Source organism: Tyto alba, unplaced genomic scaffold (genome assembly GCF_018691265.1).
Source record: "Tyto alba isolate M040663 unplaced genomic scaffold, T.alba_DEE_v4.0 Super-Scaffold_38, whole genome shotgun sequence".
NCBI lineage: Eukaryota > Metazoa > Chordata > Aves > Strigiformes > Tytonidae > Tyto > Tyto alba.
Window position 1 is genome coordinate 34,616,439 of NW_024881313.1, and position 22,010 is coordinate 34,638,448.

The 22,010-nt window shown below is 41.5% G+C and overlaps 2 protein-coding genes across 5 annotated transcripts in view; one reads left to right on the forward strand and one right to left on the reverse strand.

The window, feature by feature from the left end:
* Positions 1 to 2,232: 2,232 nt before the first annotated feature.
* Positions 2,233 to 19,343, reverse strand: NUB1 (negative regulator of ubiquitin like proteins 1). 3 transcript variants are annotated; one of them, XM_042801758.1, is made up of 15 exons: positions 19,289 to 19,343; positions 16,051 to 16,168; positions 15,806 to 15,967; positions 13,724 to 13,782; positions 13,095 to 13,165; positions 12,049 to 12,231; positions 10,436 to 10,524; positions 8,088 to 8,194; positions 7,039 to 7,225; positions 6,577 to 6,684; positions 6,258 to 6,410; positions 5,169 to 5,315; positions 4,803 to 4,901; positions 3,856 to 4,048; positions 2,233 to 2,919 (listed from the first exon to the last, which is right to left on the reverse strand). In XM_042801758.1, exons 2-15 carry the CDS (start codon positions 16,165 to 16,167, stop codon positions 2,756 to 2,758), a joined length of 1,839 nt encoding a protein of 612 aa, XP_042657692.1. In that variant the 5' UTR covers position 16,168; positions 19,289 to 19,343; the 3' UTR covers positions 2,233 to 2,755. The 3 variants fall into 3 exon arrangements, with proteins under 3 accessions (XP_042657692.1, XP_042657691.1, XP_009972608.3); XM_042801757.1 differs by lacking the exon at positions 19,289 to 19,343 and adding an exon at positions 19,098 to 19,258; XM_009974306.3 differs by lacking the exon at positions 19,289 to 19,343 and adding an exon at positions 18,668 to 18,798.
* The window catches only part of XYLB (xylulokinase), a 103,804-nt gene continuing 100,728 nt past the window's right edge, over positions 18,935 to 22,010 (forward strand). Inside the window, exon 1 of one of the 2 annotated variants that reach the window (XM_033009686.2) lies at positions 18,935 to 19,007. The gene's annotated coding sequence lies outside the window, so the exon portion shown is untranslated. Of the gene's footprint in view, positions 19,008 to 19,594; positions 19,614 to 22,010 lie in introns of those variants that run through there. The other variant, XM_033009688.1, reaches the window with a different exon arrangement.

Genomic DNA, 22,010 nt, shown 5'->3' on the forward strand with positions numbered 1-22,010 from the left:
TCTACAGACAACTAACAGTCTAGTTTTTATTCTCATTTAGAGGGGATTGGGCTGGCTGCAGATGCCCCACAGTTACAAATGGCTGGAATATGGAAAAAACACAAACATCTAGTTTAAGAAACAGCTCCTGCCTTTCCTTCACTGCTGGGGCTGGAGTCAGGCGGGCCCTGGGGCTGTCCTGCCTCCTGCCCCACACCAGAGCTCGGTTTCCCTCTCAGGGGAAGGAGGGACAGGCCACAAACCAAAGCCCAGTCTTAAGGTGAAGTGCAGATGACAGAGCCCCAGGCGCTGGCTCAGCCCTGGCCGAGGTGGCACCGCAGAGCCCTGCTCTGAAACTGAAACTCCACGGCCCTGGGTCTGGCCTGGCCACTGCTGCTGCAGGCCCTGCTTGCCTCAAGCCAGCAGCTCTGTTGGCGCTTACCTGGGAGGTTTCCACATCTAGTAGGCAACAGCATTTTAATTATGTTAAATGCCTACCCCAAGAGACTAATTGGGGAGGTCATCTGCATAGGGTAGACTTAATTCCACTGTAAACCTCTCGGTCAGGTAGTTGTCAGTCAGTGCTGGCCCTGTGAGAAATGTTTATGAGATGGTGGCTCTTGGTTGCTGGGGTGACAGCTTGCCACGCAGCTCATCTTTGTTCGTATTTTGCTTTTGAGGTCAATGGTAAGTGGGCAGCCTTTAGCAGAGCTGCACAGATGGGCTGGGCTATGCTTTTTGTTTAAAACTTTGCACGCAGTATGTTAAACACTCCTGTCTATCTGGCCATATAGCAGCTGTACCTGGAATTAGCAAATGGATTTAATAGACACAGATCTCAAAGAGTGGAATTAATGAGTCATTACCACTTCTGCCTGTTGCTAAACCTATCACAGTGTCTTCAAAGACACCGTCAAAATTAAAACTGTTGGCCACTGCCTCCTGCCCTGCTCATTGCTTTAAACTGCACGCAGCTACCTGGGGCAGCACTGGCAGAATTACACTGTTGCAGAACAGCTTCTCTGACCAGCACTGTGTGTTACCCTGCTAATTTTACATTCCCCAAGGACAAACCTTGACTTCTTAAGTTGTCAGTGCCGGTTTGCTCTGCAAGCCACTTCAGAGAGGAGAAACACCACCCGTAGAGCCCAAAGCTGCCTTCAGTGCACGCCCAGGGGCTGCCATAGGGTAGGGCTGGAATGCCAGGTTTGGGAACCCCTCTGGCTACAGGAAGGAATAAATCTGTGCTTGGTAAAACTACAGCCATCACTTTGTTTTTTCAGTTTTAAATTGTTTTTTTAAATTCTGGATTTGCTCTGTGTTTTGGCCAGTGGTTACTCTGTGCTTGCCTGTAGAGAAAGAGGAGATGATGGTTGCTGAGGCTCATTTTTTCTCCTCAGAAGCTCATATTACTGGCTTTAGAAACACTTCAGCCTTCTGGGAAGAGATACAAAACTACTCAATTTTTATAGCACTTGCCTTGATACAGAAGTATGAAATGCAAATAATTCCTTAACAGTGTAATCACTCCCTGCTTTTTGCTGTCCTTGGCTAAGGTAGCCAGGAAAAAAAAAATTCCACCAGTGAAGCCTGTTAAGTCCATCTGCTAGAATGGAGCAGTCATGGTGCAGGCCAGGGCTCTGCTTCCTCCAGCATCACGTTTGCCCTAAGAAGAGTTCAAGCCCTCATTTCCCCACTGATAAATGCTGGGTAAGAATAAACTGTCACCAGTGGGAAGGTTCCTTTTCTCCAGCAGCTGCTGTTTAGGCCGCGCTCTAAGCTGAGATCCCAGCCAGGCCCAGGTCCCACCGGCTCCAGCCCTGCGCCTGGAGCAGATGGGGCATGAGCTCCCTCTGCCGTGAGCATGCAGTTCCACAAAGCAGATAAACCACGTCTAAGAAAAGCTGACAAGCAGGGGAACTTCTCTTCCCAGGGGAGAGGAGTACTTACAGAGCAGAGAACAGGGTGTTATAAACCACACCAAAAAATCCCCAGCTGTTTCTCCAGAGTGCTGAAGCTGGGTACAACACCAGCGTCTCAACCACATTTTGTTCAACACCTGATTAAAGAAAACTTTGTAGTCCCGATGAAAACTGTCAATCTTAAGCCACATACCTACAAGAGGTGATGAGGAGCTGCTTGGAAAAACTGGTTATTTCATTCTAAAAGGAAATACCAGTACACAGGTCACTGGGGACTGATGGGACAGTTCCTACTGGTTTTTAAAACCAAAGCATAGAAGACTCACTAAAAGCAGAAGCAGCACAATTATCTTTATTGCCTGTGTAACACCTGCAGGAAGTGACAAGCAGAGCACAGTATAAATCCATGCACAACAGATACGTAAATGTCTCTTAGAAATCTTTCAGAAGAAAAGGAGAACAGTTTGAAAGTTGATACCTCTATAACCTCGTGAGCTAGGTTTCTGATTTACAAACTCACTATTTTTTTTAAAGCTGGTATTTTAAAATGGTATAGAAATGCTTCTTTACTTGAATACTAAGTGAATTAACTTATTTCACAATAAAAATATAGTTTAGTTCTATTAAATTTTCTTCTGAAAATAAATGTTTCTATTTTTCTGCTATGACAATAAATTACAATGTTTCACAAATGTAGGCTTTAAGCAGGTTTATAAATAAGCAGGAATTAAGTGTTCCACCTATAGTTTAACTGAATTCAAGGCATTTAGTAAGAGATAAGCTGAAGGTGCATTCATAATCCAAACTCACTTTGTGAAGGTAAATACATATAACTGAAGCAGATGTAATGAGATTTAATGCTGTGGTAACTGGATATAGGATAAGTATTCATGAATGATCTGTTCCTCTTCCTCCAGTGTTAAATCCAGATAATCCTCCTCATGTTCAGGAATATCCTCTAGGATTTCGTTGACTGCATCAGTCTCCATGTCTTCATCTGTTGGTGAACTAGAAGAACCTTCCAATAAAAAGCAGCAGCAGTGAATTCCCCTCTAAAAGAAGTTGGCACTTTCCCTCTTTCACCAGCATGACTGTTCTGCGAGTCTGTTTCGGTAAAACTACCTTGTATTTATACAAGGTACATATATTTATACATATATTTATACATATGCAGGATGACCATTTTTTCCTATTACTTAAAGCTGTAGGAGAGCCTTTAGTTGTACAACAGGGATCTCTGTGGCTCTGATGAATAATGGGAGAGAAAGCATGTGCAAGTTTCCTCTTTGCTAAATGGCAAGTTATCAATTACGGTTCTACCACATCAGGGACACGAGGAAGGAGTATGTGGTCACATCAGCTGACTGGATAGCACAGATTTGGAATAAACATCCTAGCAGTCAGCACCCAGGTACCAGCAAGCCAAAAAACCATCATTACCAGTGGTAGGTCCAGGAACTTAGTACTTGCTCTCTGGAAGAGTACAGGCAGGGAGAGGCTGATTTGTTTTTAAAGAGAACTGGTGGGAGCCAGTACCATTAGATGGGAGAAGCTGGAATAATTGCTTGTGGGCTAGGGAGGGCCACGTGGTCCTCACCGGGGAGGCGAAGATGCAGACGTGAGGCCTCGGGTGCCCCAGCACATCGCGCTCCGCAGCCATTTCCTCTCAGCCCTTCCCGGGACCCTTCCGCCGGGCTGCACCCGCCTTTGGCACTGCCTATAGCTGCTGCAGAGCCCTTATGGTCCCGTACAGGGCTGCCACTGCCTGCAGGGGCTATGGCTTCCCCGGGGGAACAGGTGCCTTGCCTGTAGCTGTTACTAATAAAAGTAGTCTGCGACATTACTCAAGGCCCTCTAGTTGTTATTTAAGCAGAAATCACTTAGCTGTTTTCATACAAAAGCCAGAACAGCCCCCCCCCCCCCCCCTTCCCTGCCTGCTGTATGCAACACCTACCTGCAGACTCAGTGGGTGAGTCTTTTGATGAAGTTGATTCTTCTGACAGACTGGATCCTTCTAGGGACAGCTGCAGCGAAGCTGGAAGGACTCCCCCATAATGAGCCAGGGTTTGGGACGCTAAGTGGACGCTGCCTTTAAAGACCTTTAAAGCTTGCTCTGACGACTCACGGCTGAAACCCATATACATCAGCTGCAGGAGGCGGGGGGAAAAAACCAAAATAATAAAACCTGCAGAAACCCAAGCTCATCCAGGGGCTGACAGGAGTGTGACTCTGCATCTGAGAGTCACTCCTCTTGCACAGAGGAAAGCACTGCATGCCAGGAATTCCAGGACACTGACTCTAGTTTACTGGAACAGTTAACAACAGGGCAGTGACCTATTAAAGGAACAGGGATCTCGAGAAGAATGAAAAGCCTCTTGCTTAATATCAGACCCATTCTTTTTTCTGTTTTTTTTCAGAAGGAAACTTCACTCCAGCACATCAGGAGTGTGCACATGCTATTTACTTTTTCTAGGCAATATCGTTTTCTTGCCTGTCTGACGCTAATTACGTAGCCACACTAACTACTGCTGAGCTTTTCAGACAGCCTGTGATGACAGAGACACACTCCAACTCTTTCCCTTGTGCACTGCAATGTTTGGAGACTTGAATTAATTTCTCATTTGCTGTCTTTTTTGGGATAGAGCATTAGAGTGCACAGACTTCATTCTGCATCTGTGCACAACCAGTTGGTGTAACTGGCAGGAAATTGCACAAATTACATTTTAGTTTTACTGTGACTTCACTGTGAAGAGCACATGCCAGACAGTGGAAATGTGACAGCTTGCGTGACAGGGGTCAAAGAATATTTGTACAGCTTGCTTAAGGAAGATCTGGTGTGTTTGAAGGCATAATTCAGAAACAAGACAACCAACTCCTAAGAAACCAAGGGGTCTAACTTACTTGCTCAATACTTTCCTGGGAAACCTGGAACTGGTCCACAGCCACAGGATCATCATCATCATCATCTTCCAACAATAACTCAGGATTGTCAAGGATAAACTACAGTAAAACGGAGAAGATGAGAATCGAGCAAGAGAGATAGAATAGTCCTTGGTATGAATGTATTTAGCCCAATAGTTGATATCAGCAAACCTCAGCCAACTTAAGTGATAGCTGATTCATCGGGTCAGGAAGTGGAAATTCAGTTCAGAAAAGGTAGCTATGAACTAACAAATGTAGACTACAGAAAATAAGAATCTGCTGAACAACAACTAAAAAAAGCAAACAAGTTTTTGTACAGTGGTATTACTCCTGAAAATCACTTACTTTAAAGGCTTGGTCCAGGTTTCCTTGTGTATTATGAAGAGCTACTTGAGCAGCTCTCTCAGAATAGCCCATACTTTTCAAGGTATTTATGTCTTCCAGACGTTGCCTTCTTTTAGCTCTCTCCTCCCTCCTTATCTGTGCCTTCTCCTGCAAGAACACAGCCATTAAAGCTCACTGTGCATGGCAATGCTTCAGCCTTACCCTGTACAGAGGGTTTATTGGATTTACTTCAAGTTTGAATCTCTTGAGGAAAAAGGATTTTTTATTTATTTTTTTTTTTTAAATACAGACTGTGCTGCCAGACACTCATTACTAAATAAAGTTGCATTTCCATGAGCTAGCACTGTTGCCATACTTCCGCTCTGCAGATCGGATCTTATGCTATCACAGCTATTATAGGCCCTGTGTGGTAAGTGATAAACCTGTTTGGCAGATGGGTCTGTAGACAAGACTTGCCAAGGACACAGTCAGAACTGGGCATGTAGCCAGGGAGTTCTGTTCAGCCCTACTCGCAGCCATTTGACTTTCCCATCCACATTTCACTGTCTGAAGTCTAGAAGTGCCACCTCGGCTTACCAAGCGGACTTTCAGGCACTTCAGATCTGGACGACATAGTCTTTAGCACAAAAAAAATCCCAATTCCTTTTCTTCTCCCCTCCTGCATCTTCCAAGTCCAAAGCCATAATATGGTGTAACTTGATGGTTGCCCTCACAGCACTTTATCGGGCAGCCTTTTGTCTTTCAGCCCAGCCCAGGAGCGACAGCTTGATCACAGTGGTTTTATTCCCATACAGAGCGCTACTGAGTAGCAAACACTGGTGTGAAGTCCTCCTGTGTGCTCTGTGGTACAACAACAGGTCTTTGGCGCTCTCATCCCATCTGTTTTGGGACAGAGCTTCCCTTGTTGTATTAAGTTTTGGTTTCAAACTTGCAGCAACAGATGTCAAACTGTCAGTTACAGTAACAGCGCCAAGGCAGGATAATCAAAGTCCTTAATTTAGCACCATGTTGCACTAGTCACACAAAACATGATCTTGTGGACACCCCAACTAATGCGATCCTTGATTTAATACTTTCACTGCACCATACCTCTCTCCTGTTGGTGATAAGATTGGCAGCATGCTCCACATTCCCATGGCATGCTCGCAGGGCAAGGCGAGCTTCCTGTTCGGAGAATCCGAGGAGTGACAGGCGATCAACTTTATCAGGATCTATGGACAGCTCTTCATACAAACGAGATGCCTGTATATAGAAAGAACAAAATGATACTCCTTACACTGTTGCTAACATACAAACAAAAAAAACGTCTCCCTATTTTTCTGAGTAAGCAAAGAACAGGCGCAAGACAGAGCCCAAACACAGGAGCTAGTGTGAACAGCTCAGATGTTATACCTAAGTGGTGTCTTACCTTCTGAATATACTCAGCAGCCTCCTTTTCTCTGCCACTGTGATAGTGTCCTATCCCTTGAAGGAGGTAAAGCCGTAGAAATAAAACCTTCTCACGACCATAGCTTCCCTAAAGAATTGTTTAAACAAGGGGGGACACACATACGCACACGTGAGTAGAAGCATATGGTACAACATCAATTCATTATCAATAGAACACTACACATTTAAAGACAACATAGTCATTAACGTGACACTCAGTATGCAGACACTGATGATGTCTGTGCAAATAAATACACCTTTGCCATGACCTTTTTGTCAAGTCCAATGCTTTCACTATGCTGACAGTTACACAACTAGATTACAGGCTGAGAAGACACGAGAAAATTTTAAACTTCTGAAAGTCAGTCTTGTAATACTTGAACAGGAACTGAACTCATGTAGAAAAAAAAGCCACCCTAATTAAAAATCAAAACTGGCATACTTTGATATCAATAAGTCTTTCATGGTTCTCCCCATAGCACCTCTGGAAGCATCTGTGTGCTGTGGACAGCTTTTTCTCTGCATCATCCAGGCAGTCCAGCTGCTCCAGGCGGAAGTAGCACCACACAATATCCAGCTGCAGTACTGCATAGTTATCAACGGTGTTCAGCAGTTCTGTGCTACACTCACTGGAAAACACAAAACAATCATTGGTTTTCTGGGAAGGGTTGTTTCCTCCCACCGCCCCGACGCCCCTTTTAACACTAACGAATCAACATGCTGGAAGTATGAATACTCACATATGTGAGAAAGCACGCACTTCATATCTGAGGTAGCAAACTGAGGTCAGTGGAACTTTAAAGCAGCACTGATCTCCCATCACACTCCCTAATCCGTGGGGCACACTACGTCTCAAAGAATTACAGCAGTCACAACCCATTTTGTCACTGTTTAAGACAGAGTCTCTTTAAAAGCAGAATGGAATTAAATCCTCTGTAATCTTTGAGAGGACAGATCAGCTGTGTTCCTTAGTGCACATGAACATGCTGAGTTCTGTGCCAGTCTCCTTGCACATGCACATAGATGAGAAACAGATGGGAACAATATTACTTGTTGAGATCTGAGGAAAGCAATTTAGGGATCTGACTGCCAACAGGAAACCAGTTCACCTACAGAAAGCCTGGTATGGTTACTTACCTCAGCTATCTGCTCCAACTTTTGCAAATTATTATTCCACAGGTGGAACTGCAAATGAGTATCTATAACCATCTCTGAAGCTAATGCAATTTATAGTCTAGTAAATGAATATTGACAGTTTCTGTCGATATGAAAGATTCAACTGCCCAGTGGCAGTATCTGTTTCAGTTGTTTTACATGAAGACACATGTCACTGCAAGTCAGAGCCTTTGTCTGCTGTTTCCCATTTGCAGAGAGGGGTGTAAAGTAATCCCCAGCAAAACAGGCCCCAATTCATACTCAGAGGTAGAGCTGATGCTGTTCTTGTATTTGGTTGACAGTAAAGACTCAGTGTGGACTCAGAAAGGTTCTTACCAGAAGTGTTTATCAGCATCCAACAAATACGGCAGTGCTATTTCATATTCTTTCTTCTTCATTAATGCTCTGCCCTTCTCATGATAACCCATCGCCAGCACGAGTGCCTAGAAAAACAGATTGACTTTTTTTTCACCTAACTCATTTATATAGCTAAATATCTAGGCAACCCATTAAGAGCCCTTGTTCTTCCTAGAAAAATACCATTATATCAGTTCTGTAAGAGCAGTACTATTTCACATCACTTCATATTTTTCTCTCATCTTCTGATGTTAAAATATTGTCTAATTAAAAGCAATGAATGTTACTGACACATGAAATGTTGCACCAAGTTTATTCTATAAATGCAACCCAGATAGATTTTCAGTGATGAGCAATGAAGAGCTAAGCATTTTTCTGGGTGCTACACTTTCCAACAGCATCAAATTTCTATTGCTTTGCTATTACAGCTATATTGTAAAATTTAATGATTCACCTCCTCCAAAACCTCAGAACTGAAAATTAAATTTTCAATATGTCCAGAACACACTCTAGTTCCTGCAGTATGACAAATGGAAACGTAAATATTTCTGGATAGAAACAACTTGCAGTATTTCCTCTCATCCACATTCAATACTGATAAAATTTTGTGTACTTGAACATTTGATGCTTTAACTCTTCAGGTGAATTACTACTTTCAGCACTTCATCAGAACAGCATGCATGGGGAAAATGGCCAGTTGCCTATCTAATCATCCAGAAACTCCAGATGATGCAGAAAACACAGAATGTCTCAGAAGAGGCTAGGGCAGCAGTTAGCACACATTGGGGCCTACTCATTACTTCCTGAAGTATTTTTTTTTTTGTTACTGGGTGTAATTCCAAGTATTTGTAAAGATATTTATTTCAGAAAATCCAGCAATCTTAAAAGACAGCATCTATCACTGTTCTTCTGTTTCAGCAGCTGACATCAGGCATGTTACTCCTACTGTAATTCAATCCATACACCCAACTGTGACACCCTGCAACTCCCCGAAACAGGGACTGAGAAAAACAGCCTGAGAAAGAGATAAGGGATGGGGGGGAGTGGAGGCCCTCCGAGCTGAGAAATGCCTCAGACACTTTCAAGTAATGAAACTATAGTCACAGAGTGGATAATGTGGAGGCTGGAGCTGATAAGGCGGCCTGGATAGCACAGGATGGGGCAGGGGAAGGAGCCCTGGGGAGACAGGGTGGTTCTGCTCTGGTGCGTCTTGTAAGGTTTCAGTTGTTTGGTGAAAGACCTTTGCTTCATTATCTGCAAAATGCACATTAAAGTTGACATCCCTGAATATGCTAATGTAGATTAACAAGATCATGCTAATTACATCATCTGATAAAGCACCTTGCTCCTCCCCATACATGTGATACATAAGCACGTGGGTCAACCTAGAGGAGAGACCTAAGGAAAGTGTGTATGAATTGAGGGGGGGAGGAATGGAAAAAAAGCATGCAACAGATAGAAAGAAAAAAGAAGAAGTGAAGAAGATGGATGCATCCTTAATGAACTCAGATGGCACCAATGCAGACCCCTGGACAAGCAAACTCTATTTGTCTACTTGCTCTCTCTCTTTCTCATTTTTTCCCCTTTTCCCTTATTACCATTAAATATCAGAAAGCATACTATATCAATTGTCGTATTTTGTTATATACTTAGCCAATTATTGTGTATCCAATTAGTACATTGTGGGAAATTAGTGAATGTCTGTGCATGGACTTTGAGACTTATCTCACCGTTGTCTACTCTGTTGGGAATTTAGGAATCTAAGTCACCCGTTTCTTTCATCCAAGCAGGACGTGACACCAACCAAAGACACTTTCCATTGAGAAAGTAGAACTCTGAGTGGTGAACAAGTTTAAACTTCAGAGGGGCCACAGTGCAAAAGATATCAAAACTATTTTAAGAGAGTCCAGTTTTGAGAGACTCATCAAGTTTCAGCACCAAGTTTTCAAATCAAACTGAGGCCTAATGAAAAAAATTATTTTCATGTTGTTCTAGGACACCCAATATTTAAAATATGTGCTAGGATATAAAAGTTAAAGCTCATCTTAAAACACAAAAATAAGATATGAACCACACAGGGGTCAGTGCAAGATTAGACCTGCAATTAGATCAGCAATCAGTGGTGTGTCTCCAGATGACTGAAGTATTCCCAATTGTAGAGTTCTACTTTAATTTTATTTCAAAATTATTTTTAATAAGCAAATATCTACTAGAGCCAGGGTTACATCCCCCAAAAGGTCTAACTATTTCAATCTCCTATTTGAAACACTTCACAAATCAAGCTTTAAAAAGCCTTCCTAGTAGCTCTGTAAGATACTTCTACCTACTTTTTTAGCTTGAGGAGGAATCTTGATTGACCTTCCAGTCTGATTAGCTATATCTAGGTGTGGAACAGAATCTGGATCCAAGTACTCCTCTGAAACATAAGAAAAAACAATTTAAACTGTAAGTACTACCTTCAACAGAGTAACTGCTGTTGTGAAATTATGTCAGTAAATACATGGTTAAACATTAAGGGAAATAAGCAAAAAAAAAAAAAAAAATCAGAATTACATATAAAGGCTACATCTGTGTTTTTTGAGACACAATTACCAACAACGGCCCTGATCAGATAAACACAAGGAACTTTTAGAAAGGTCACTAAGCAAAAGGCCCTGTTCATCCAGAAATTTAGACACAACATTAGAAGTTACATGAATTGTAAAGAATTTTTTGCAGAAGACAAAACACCTACATTTTACATGGCAGAACATTTGAAATGCTTTATGAAATAAGGCATATAATATAAAAAACCCACACAACTGAGCACTGATGATAAAACTGAAAAAGCTACAGCTCAGTATTTTCATTTTCCCACATCTTTAATGCTTATAACCAAACTATCAATTTTGTTTTCACTTCCATTTGATTTAAAATGAAAAGATGCTTTTCTTGTAAACAAGAGACAGTTATGCAGGAGTTTGCTGAGATTAAAAGCTTCTGCCCTGCACTTTTGCTCAGATGAAACAAAAGCGTTGTTAAATCCTTTCTACACTTCACACAGAACCTTCAGCCTGTGAGCCTGTTAGAGACGCCACTCTGTACTCTGGCATTGTGCTGTAATGACAGTGGTAAATACCTTAAGGAGGCCTTATGCAGGCAGGATTCAAGGGCTGGGGTCTAAATTAGCCTTAAATCCATAAAAGGAATCCCTTCTTTCATTTGTTCAAAATCTGATATTATAGTAAGAAACAGGCTGTCACTGACCATTAAAAGCCGCTTTGTTCAAATATTTTTGCATTTGGCAGGAATTCATTACATATTCAGTTTCATAGTTTCTTGTTTGTAGATTTTTGAAACCATAAAATAGAGAAGTGACTTAAACTCACCATCTAGCAATGCAATTCACAAACACAACCTCATTTTGAAAAATTACTGTTAAATTGACTATATCCCTTTAACCTAATCCACAGTTGCCAGCAATCAACATCAAGTGCAACAAGAACAGAAAAGCCAGATTACAGATGAGAATGACAAGTGAGCTGTTCTGCACAATGAAACCATGGTTACACACAGCCATATCTGAGGTAAACTACAAAAAAAAGGTGTTAATCACTTACAATACATTATTCCACTGTGCTTATGTCTACAATAAATTTAAAGCCTGTTCTCAAGAGTCATCAGTCCCTTAACTGTCAAGTGTCAATTAAATAGTAATTGATTCATATTATAACCTTCTCCAAGTGACAAATGTTTTCTAGCATTCTAGTTGTCTAAGAAGAGTTAGAGTAGAAGTTTTAGTCAACTTAAAAACCAGCTTTCAAGCAGGCAGAAACCTAGAAAAGTATAAACTGCAATCCAGCCGTGGTGAAGGCACCCCTCCATGTTGAAAGTACACCGAAAAGATATTTTTTGATGCGCAAGTATAAACGAACATGTATCTCCCCATAACCCCCCCTACCTCTCTCTGCCAGAATTTCCAAACCCTTCTTAGTTCTTTGCATCTTGTCATTTATTTCCTTTTCTTTCTTGCATTGAAGTTCTTCCTCCTGAACTCTTCTTTTAGTTTCCTCATCACTCTGTTCCAGTTGAAGTACCATCACTTTCGCATTGTGTGTTACACCCTGGTCTTCAAGGGTTTTACCTGCAAAATAGAGTACAATTAATACAATCCAAATGCTCCTTTTGTGAAGAGAGACATTTTACAATGTAGTGCCATGGCAGGGTAGAAGAAAAAGCCAACACCTACAAACAAAAAAACCTGAACAGTCCCTTGCTTTACTCATATTGTACTGAAGAATTACAGTAATTAATAAAGAACTCAATCAAAACCCCTGCCAATTACTGACATATTCAGCAGAAATTCAGAAATTAGAATCAGATTTGCATCTCCAAAGTACTTTTTAAATGATTGGTATGTTTCGTTGCTTGCCTTTTTCTTTTCAAAGCATTAAAAAAATATGATTGTTTCTATTTCAGTTAACAGATCTTCAGGCAAAAACTGTAATGACACGTCCAGGATCATACACCAAAAACAGTAACAGGATAGGGGAACTGGAAATTGAATTCAAGTTCCTACCATCGATTACATGTCTCTGACATACTTTAAGGGAAAAAAATATCAGAAACTTAGGCCATAAATACAGAGAAAGCTGTTGTCATCACTTCCCACAACATGTCTGACAAGTTGACCATGTATAAAGCATTACAAAAAGTTTGTGAATGTATTCTTATACAATATGATTTTTGAGGAAATTTAGTGTTTATCTTAAATACGTATTTTCAGCATTTCAACACCTGAAAAATGGATTTTCAACATTACAGGTTTCCTATAATTGCTCTAAGAATTTTGATCATTGTAATTTATTACATTTCTTGTAGAGAAGAACCTGACAAATAAGTGAATTCCTTGGGAATTTATTAAATTAAGAGTTGCAAGATATTTTTCTTCTGAGAATCAGTAAACTAGAAAATTATCATAAAAGTTACTCAACTAGGGATACATACCCAGATCAAGCTGCTTCTTATTTATGATTACTTTGATAGCATTTTCTTTTAATGCATGTTCCTGTGCTATCCTGTGAAGTAAATAATTTCATCCGTGAATGTAAGTTTGTAAAGCTATACAGTATTTCTGTTAGAATAGCAATAAAACTTAAAAATGAGTATGCTCATAACTAGCTTAAAACTTTTGTTATAAAAGGCTGCTAGAAATAAAATAACATCAGAAAGCTTTGTATACCATATAGGGAAAGTGTGAGATACAGAAAGGGAAAAAGCAAAACAGAAAAGAATCTGATTTTGTTAGGCTTAAAAACACAAAAGGAAGAGAAGCTACTGTTCAGAATACCTGCCCAGTTAGAGATTTGGAACACTGATCACTAGTGCCTTCTCAGATACTGGCTGGGGATTTACAAAGAACTATCTTCCACAGATGTAACTTTCTCATTTTCTATCTGTTAAACCACAGCTTCTTACATGAAGAACTGCCCTACAGGGGCACGAGACATACTGAAGAAACAGCTATGCTAAGATAAAGCTTAATCGAACAAATAGTGCTCCGTTTGTCCCTTCTTCCAGTACTGTATGACAGTATGCCATCTCATTAGATAAGAACCAAGGGTGATTACACTTACTGTGATCTGAGCTCCTTGCCTGTGATGAACAGGTTAGTTTCCAGTGGGATTTTTCTGCTCTGTAGTAATTATATTGGGTTGGGGAAACGAGGTGGCAAGGGAAAAAAAGCATGATTATCAAGATACTTTGGACATTTTCTTAATTAATTGTTTTACAACAACTACAATTTCTTTTTCAAATAATAATCATGTTAACAGGGTTATGGTTGGGCATACATATTAGTAATTTCCATGCAGGGAGTCATGTACTAGCTATACAGTGCTAAAAATAAGCATTATAACAGCAGAAGATTCAGAATTAGATAAATCTGAATTCAGAACCAAACAATTTAAACTAATTTAATTATGCACTTCCAATCTTAACTCTGCTTTGTAATTACGCCATTCACCTGTGACTGGCTAAGTTATGATTAATTCCTATTAGTGTCTCTGGTCCTAGATTAAACTCGAATTTTAAATTAATTAATTCCCCTATGCCCAGTAGCAATGTAAAGAGGAATTATGAAGCTATTTGTTTTAACTGCATAGCAATCACTTAACACCCTCTACCCTTTAGCCCATCACATTCTCTGGTAATTATTTTTCACTACAAGAGAGAGAACAATTATGATTGTGTGTTGTGTTTTTGCAAGCATTCAGTTAAAAAGACAAAAATCCTTCTGAAGCATAGGTTTCCATCCAATATCTTATTTTGGAAAAAAAAAAAATTAAATTGCCCTTTTCCAGAGTGAACATTCACTTCTGATGCCGGTAAGACAACTACAACCCTTAAAGTGCTACTAAATAAAGAAGTTCTCTTTGCTATTAGAGTGGATGAAGACATACAGCATTGGGGAAGATGCTGTTCCTGCACATGATCAAAAGCAGGAAGTGATTGGAGATAGTTGTTGTGCTTGCTAGAGACTGTTTTTAAGGGGAAAATATTCACAGTTCACAGGTTCTGTATTAGTAAGAACCTAACCAAGGGCCTGCTCTCCGTCCTGTGCACAACCTGCACATCACCATTCACACCCCTATGGTTGAATCCTCTCAACCTTCATGGAAGAGCAGCTGCATCCCAAGTGCCATCTGAGAGCAGTCCCTGGCCCGTGTCAGCCCTCGCGCCGCGCCCGGGCGCTGAGTGGCAGGACACCAGCAGCCTGGGCTGAGCTGTGCCAGAGCCGACACCGACGGCTCAGCACTCCGCGTGTCCACTGAACAGTGGCCAGCCTGTCCCCAACCCGTGCTCAGCTGACTAGGGTAGATGTCGCCATGGAATCTGGGATGTTGACCAGCCTGACACTGATTTAATTAGATTCACATCAATATTCTGGCATATTTTTTGCATGAAACTACAGGTTGAAGCCTGGCTTTGAAAGGGGAAGACTTAATTCAGTTCTATCTTTGCTTTTAGGAGCCTGATTTAGAAAAGACAAGTACCACCACAACAGAAAATCCTGCTTCTAATTTTGAAGTTCAAACACTCGACATACCTACTTTAAACCAGATTTAGTTAGCTGCCTGGGCTGTAATAGTCACACAAGGATAATGCCATCGCTAAAGGAGCTCCTTTCAGTGTTACCAGCCATACGTGGCCTAAGATGACACCAAGTTCAAGTCGCTTATTGCACTTAAAGGGATTCTTTTTTTTTTTTTTTAAGCTGTCACTTAAACAAAAGCTGCTGTAACACAGTGATACTCATATGCTAATTCAACTTTAGCTATTCTAAGCTGAAAAAATACACCTGCTCTTTGCTGCTAATGTGAACGGTCACATCAGAAGGAATCAAACTGAACCAGACAGACACTGAAATCTAATTTACTTTTCTTAATTGAAAAATAATTTCTCATTACATCCTAAAGGAAAGACAATTACCGATCTCCCAATTTTCTATTCCTTTGCCACGTTATTCCCACATACCTGGGAAGCTGGAAAATATCTCAGTAACTCCCTCCCCCCATATTTTATATACCTAACACAGATCTCTCATATGAAACACCTGAAAAAGTTGAGTAAGTTAAAATATTTGCATTAGATACATATCTAGAAGTCAGATGGCTAAAGTAAAGCTACTTATCCTACTTTTCTGTAATGTCACTTACTTTTCTACGAGGCAGATATATATCAAGTCTCGCAATCCCAGTCACTTTAAAATTTTCATTTCCTGTTCCACGCTCAATTGCTTTACACCGTATTTCCTCAAGCATATTCTCTGTATCATTCTCATTGAGATTCAGCTTGGATGAGTATTTTTGTACAAGCTCCTAAGAAAACAGCAAGAAAAACTGGAAAAATGCACCAGCAATGACATGGAAGACACATGACATCAACTCAGAGAGAATATTACCTTCATCTCTTTACCAGCTTCTTTTTTTTCATTTGTATACGGTGGTTTCCATAGCTGAATTTTGTCCTCTCTTAAGCAACTTGTCAGTTTTGCTATTAAGTACTTCTTCTGTGCCATCCTTTAAAAACAAAAGCACGATTGGAAGGGAAAAGAAGGAAAAATAATCAATCTTTTAATACAGCCTTTCCATACTAAGATATAGTACTTTTTTCAAGAAGTCCAAGTGACATTTTGGAATTCTACAAAAAAGTCGAGTAGCAAATGCATTCCATGCATTTTGGTGGGGAAGGGAACCTGAGTCCAAACTATTATAAAAACTTGGAAAGAGTATGAAACCTGAATTAGAGCAGGGATAATTCAGAAGCCCTCTGTGTTGGACCTTGCCATTTCAAGAGAAATTAAACCTCTTCCTGACCCCTCATATGAGCTGTAATTGCAAAAGGTGCCAATTCATCAAGATCCATTATTCAATTCCACCCTGCTCTGGAAAGGATGGCTTAATCCAACTTCTCCTCTAAAACATGTCCTTGCTGTACCTCTGCCTTTCTTCCTCTCCCACTTCCCTATTCAACAGCCTTTCTACACCAGTAGATGGTTGAACATGAACTACTACCCTCTTCGGGACGACAAAAAAGGTGTCAAGAGAGAACATCTCAGAACCACAAGCTCCACCTTGAGACGACATAAGGTAAAATTCACAGCCCTCCAGCAAAGTGAGACAAGCTAGAGCCCGGAGCTAAGAGCAATGATCTATGCCTCCTCTCCCCAGTCCCAACCATTTCTCAGGTAAACAAGCTCAATAGGATTATGAAATGCTGTTGTAAAATTCTGGTATCACAACAATGAAATATAGCAGGGTGTCACTTTTCATAATCCAAGAAACTCTTCCCACTCCCACTGTAAAGCTAGAAAAGACACATGGGGCACAAGCAACATACAGTGAAGAGGCTGAGATCAGAGATGAAGTGTACTGTAAATCTGGATCAGGCATTAAAACACCCATCACCGGGGAGAAGATTACAGTGAAGTAAGAGTTTAGGCTGAATCCATCACTAAGTTATTCTTATTCAGCTCAGAGTAGCAACCACTGAATCAACATGCCCCTGAAATAAAACTAAAACAAGAAATAGAGAAGACAGAGTGAAGGCAGATGCAGTGTTCTCAACAGAAGAAAACACCAATATAAAAATCTATGTATATATTAAAGTATGGGAGAATTTTGGCTCTTGGACACTGGGAATCACATGGGAGATGATGTCCTTATATAGAAAAGGATTTAAGATGTTGGCATATATGCACTAAGGTTGGCATTGAACTTTGATTAATCAGTTTCACTTTTCTTTCAGAGTGGTTTCCTTTTCTCACTCTTGTTTATTAGCACATAGCTCTCGGGAGTGGACAGAAAAGCAGAATCAAGCATTTCTATCAATTTTTCCAGTTTCAAAGACTGTTCCTTGTTCAAAAAACGACTATTTGAGAGCACAAAATCTGTAGGCAAACATCCAACGTGTGTTAAGTTTACTGGTTAACCTTACCTCCACCCCAGATTTACCAAGCTACATGTTTGAATGCTGCAAAGACAACAGCCTCTTCTAAAGAAGAGTCAGAAAGATTAACTGAGCAAGTGGATGGTTTAACAATCCTTCATGACTGATTGATATAGTTTGCATAGTGTCTGTCTAAACTAGGAAAAACAACCATGCATTCTTCTTTTTGCTTGGATGGTGTTGTTATTTTAGGGCCAAGGCAAAACATGACATTTACAAAGCAGAAAGCAACAAACATGCTCAATTTTCAAAAGATTGTGCTGAAGTTATTAATTCAGCCTTCACTCTTTTCCAAAACACACCAGGCAATTCTCAGGAACAACCTGTAACCATCATTTTCACACTTTTAGGTTATGCTGAAAAGCTGTTTTATAGCTATAATTCTTCTTAACATTAAGAAACAAAAAAAGGCATCTATGGCTTTGAGGCACCCAGACAAAGTCTAAAATTGCAACCTACACATAAGACTATGAATTGTAAATATGCGCAGCATTAATAAACTGGTCATTCATATTTTTAATCAATACTATAGCTTTTTAAGTTTGTGATTTTTACTAAGCTACTAAAACAGAAAACACCACTAGAGTGTCCAATTAAGATTATTCTTTCCAACTGTCTAACAAAAAATAAGTGATTTTGCTTTCATAAACATAAAAGCCATCATTTTATACATTACACTTCCAACATTTATAATGAATTCCTATTTCACCATAACTAAATTGCAAGAGAATCCTTAGCAAAAACATTTATGACTGACTTTCTATCAGCCAACACCACAAGTGCTCCTGACACGGTTTCACTTTCAGCAAGAGATTAAAGAGACCCTCTCAGAACTCATTTGAGTAATCAGGGGTATTTCCCATGGGCCATGTTGACTGCAAGACTGAGTTTCTGTAACTAAAATGTCATCCTCTAAAGCCAGTTAGTCTTATATATGACATAATGGAAAACAATCACAGAAATAAGGTTCAAAAGCCAAATTTTTGATGGAAGGAACTGAAGATTCTCAGAATGGCTTACTAATAAAGCAGTATGCATTAATTTTTCCTGAAGACAAGGAGGAAAGCTACCTGGCACAACTATGACACATCCCTCCATGGCTAAAGCAGGGGTAAGAGACTGCAGCAGCATCATGTGCCAAACCACGAGCCAGAAGCTCAAGGAAAGGATGGAGACTCAAACGCTGCCAGGCCCTGCCCGGGGTGTCCTTAGGCCTCCCCGGGTGCACACCCCGTCTCTCCCCTACCACGACTGCGCCAAGTCACCAGTGCCACCAGCGCGTTTTAAGCACGGCCACGGAGTCGCCGCCCTTCCCCGGCGCCTCCAAATCAGGGCGGCCGGGGCGCATTCAGGCGACCCGGCAGCTGGAGCCTCCCACGGCGGCGGCGGAGCTGATGCAACCGGCCTCCGGTTCCGATCGGGCGGGGAGCGGGCAGGCTGGGGGTGGGGGGGGGCACCGCGGGGAGAGGGCTCCCGCCGCCACGGCCCTCGGGCACCCACCTGCGGCCCGCAGCAGCGAGGCCGAGCCTGGGGCAGCCTCTGAGGGGAGATCGGGCCCACACGCAGCCAGCCGCGGCGGGGCCGCCCTCGCTTAGGGAAAAGAGGCGCCAGGGCGGCGGCCGAGGAAGAGGACGAGGGGAGGGGCGGGGCGAGCGGCAAGCCCCGCCCCCGCCGCGCGCTCGCGCCCTTACCTGCGCGGCCGCCGCTCGCCTCCTGGGGGTAGGCGGGGCGAGCGCAGGGGGCGGGGCGGGGCGGGGCGGGGCGGGGCGGGGGCTGCGCGCGCGTGTCACACGGGCCGTTTATTGCCTGGCGGGGGGGGGGGGGGGGAAGTAGGTTCCTACGGAAGCCCAGAAGGCGCAGGCGAAGCGGGGGGCGGGCGTTTGTGTCCGCGTCACGTGGTTGAGGCCGTGCTCCAGCCGCCATCTTAGCGCCCTGCCCTCACTTGGGGGCCCTCAGGCGTTTGTGAGTTTGCTGTGGCTGGGTGGTAGGCGCTGCTGCTCCCATACTGCCTTCTAGGTTTGCCTGGTCTGCTTGTCCCCTGGCGTGGGGTGGTGTGTGGCGGTGATCCCCCAGGTGCTTGGCCACATGGGTGATCCTCCCAGGAGGGGGCCAGGGTTTGGGAGAGGTTGAGTGCGCTTGCAGCCTGTTAGTGAGGTAAATAGGGGCTGAAATTCCCGTCAGTGCTGAGAGGGAGTATTTCTGAAAAGGCTATGGTGCTGTGAAAGGGACGAGGCAGGCTGACTGTGATTTTTTGTTGTGCTCACTGAGGGCTACAGTGTTGAGGGTAAGCTTTTGTCTATGGGCCGATATTTTCCCATCAGGGATGGTGGGCATCATCTTATTGTGGGGCTACTGAAATTTAACCCGGAATCAGAGGCTGGGCTGTAAAAGTACATGGTAGGGGGAATAATTTGGTACTAAACACCGCTTCAAGCTGAGGTGTTGCTGGAGTGTTACTTCTAGTGACATAGTGCTTTAATAGCCTAGAGTGAGAGTAGGGTATGAGGCTACAAAGTCATTTGGCTGTACAGTGTAGACTGCTCAATGTTGTGTTTGTATGTGAGATCCTCAAAGGGTTGGGGCTTGTCCCTGGAATATCTCTGGTGCCTGTAAAAGACATAAGTGTTCTTCCAGTGAATTACACCAGAAATAATTGACTTGTGGGTTAATTCTTCATGTGACCAGCTGTTGCAGCAGGAAAGGGATTTTATTCTAACTGCTCTGATGTGCCATTGAAATCATTGCACTGGAGTATTATTTATTCTAGAATGGATGGGCCTGCAGGACTGTTCTTAAGCATTTGCCTTAGGCAGTCACACAAAGTGGGGGTGCTGCATACTGCAGCTTTGAAAATGGGAACCTCACAGGTGTCATGAACTTGTGAACACAGCACTGAACTAGAATTGCAGGATTCCAGGCTCCCCTATGTGCACAGATCAGTCAAGTTTGCCTGCTGATAAGAGTAAACTTGCTTTTATGTCAATTTGAGTTCAGTGCTTGAAACTTAGATAAAGGTATGGTAACAGAGTACTAAAAGTTACTGTCCCACAATTGCTAAACGTGAAAAAGTTACCACTAAAGGGTTTTGAAAATCAGGCACAATTGAGAACAGGGACCTTCTAATATTTGAAGTTTTCACTTTTTTTTTTTTCTCACGCTTCACTGTTTCATTTTTACTACAGCTGCTTTAGGAAAAAAATTTTCTAATTAGACAATGTGCCTGTGTAATATTTCAGTCTCTTATAAGTATAGCAAATTTTCCCATAACTAAAACTACTCCACTAACAAATCAAAATTTACTGATATTGTTCTTTCATAATGCTCTTGGGAATTAAATTGAAAGACTTTCCTAAAGGCAAAACACTTTTTCTAAATAAGTTTTAGTCAGTACAAAGCATAGTAATATGCTGGAGAAGCCTTAGGAAAGGACAAAATATTTATATGAAAGTGCTTGCAAAGGAGTTAGTTACTTAGTCCATGTATAAACCTGCACTGAGTTTTAAATCAAGGTATTCAAGGTCCATGTTTAATTAAGATAACTAATTCAAAGCACTTTTAAATCAATTTAAGTGTTTGCAGAAAGTAAAATCAGTAATTTAGTTCAAATGGGTTTACAGAGTAGGTAGGTGGCTAGATAAGGTTATAAACTTTCTATGATGTTGATTTAAAAGACTAAAAATTTTGAGTTGCATTTGCTGAAATTTTCTCAAGTGTATTGTTGGAAATATTAAGGCAAAATGATCTTGAATTATTTTTTGAATAGTTTTAATAGTGGCCTCTTGCTAACGTGTGATTTTTCTTTCAGTTATTCCTTTAGCTTTATGTGGTATACAGACTTGGAGATAAACGAAAATAACACTCCAGTATAATGATAGTCAGGTGTACAAATTAGTATACTCTCTAATCAGCAAGACAAGTAAATAGAAAGCTAATGTATACCACATGATTAAAAAAATTAATTGCTCGTTGATATTTCCTTCCAAGTTCCCTTACTTCATAGAGGCTGGTTGTTATCTGGTATTTTCTCCCTATTATACCTATACCTATTACAGATATCTGTGTTTTATCTTTTTATTTTTTTTCCAATCTTCCCTTAAATACTGTAACTATTGTGAAAACCAAAAGAAGTCAGGTATGATTGCTTATTAATGTGTCATGTCTACCCAGAAATAGAAATCGCCATCTGAGATGGAAGCTAATCTGGCCAAGCCAGTTAATTGAAAACACTAGAAAATGTGGAAAATCACAAATAACCTGTCTTCATTCTGCTGCTTTTGCTGAGGACGAGCGGAAAATTCTTCAGGAGTTACTGTGGCATACTCATTGCTATTGCTACTAGCTACTGTTTTGCAGCACTATTTTAAGGACAGTCACTTCCAGGAGACAAGGTGCCTGCTTACCTGCTGGTGGTTG

What these genes read in the sequence shown, in the direction of transcription:
- NUB1 (XM_009974306.3), bottom strand. Translation starts at nt 18,687, where the DNA reads ATGTGTCATAGTTGTGCCAG. An exon ending in TAAGAAGCAGCTTGATCTGG is followed by an intron (nt 12,232 to 13,094) that starts GTATGTATCCCT and finishes TCTATTTTGCAG; the next exon opens with GTAAAACCCTTGAAGACCAG. An exon ending in CTGCTGAGTATATTCAGAAG is followed by an intron (nt 6,411 to 6,576) that starts GTAAGACACCAC and finishes TTCTATATACAG; the next exon opens with GCATCTCGTTTGTATGAAGA.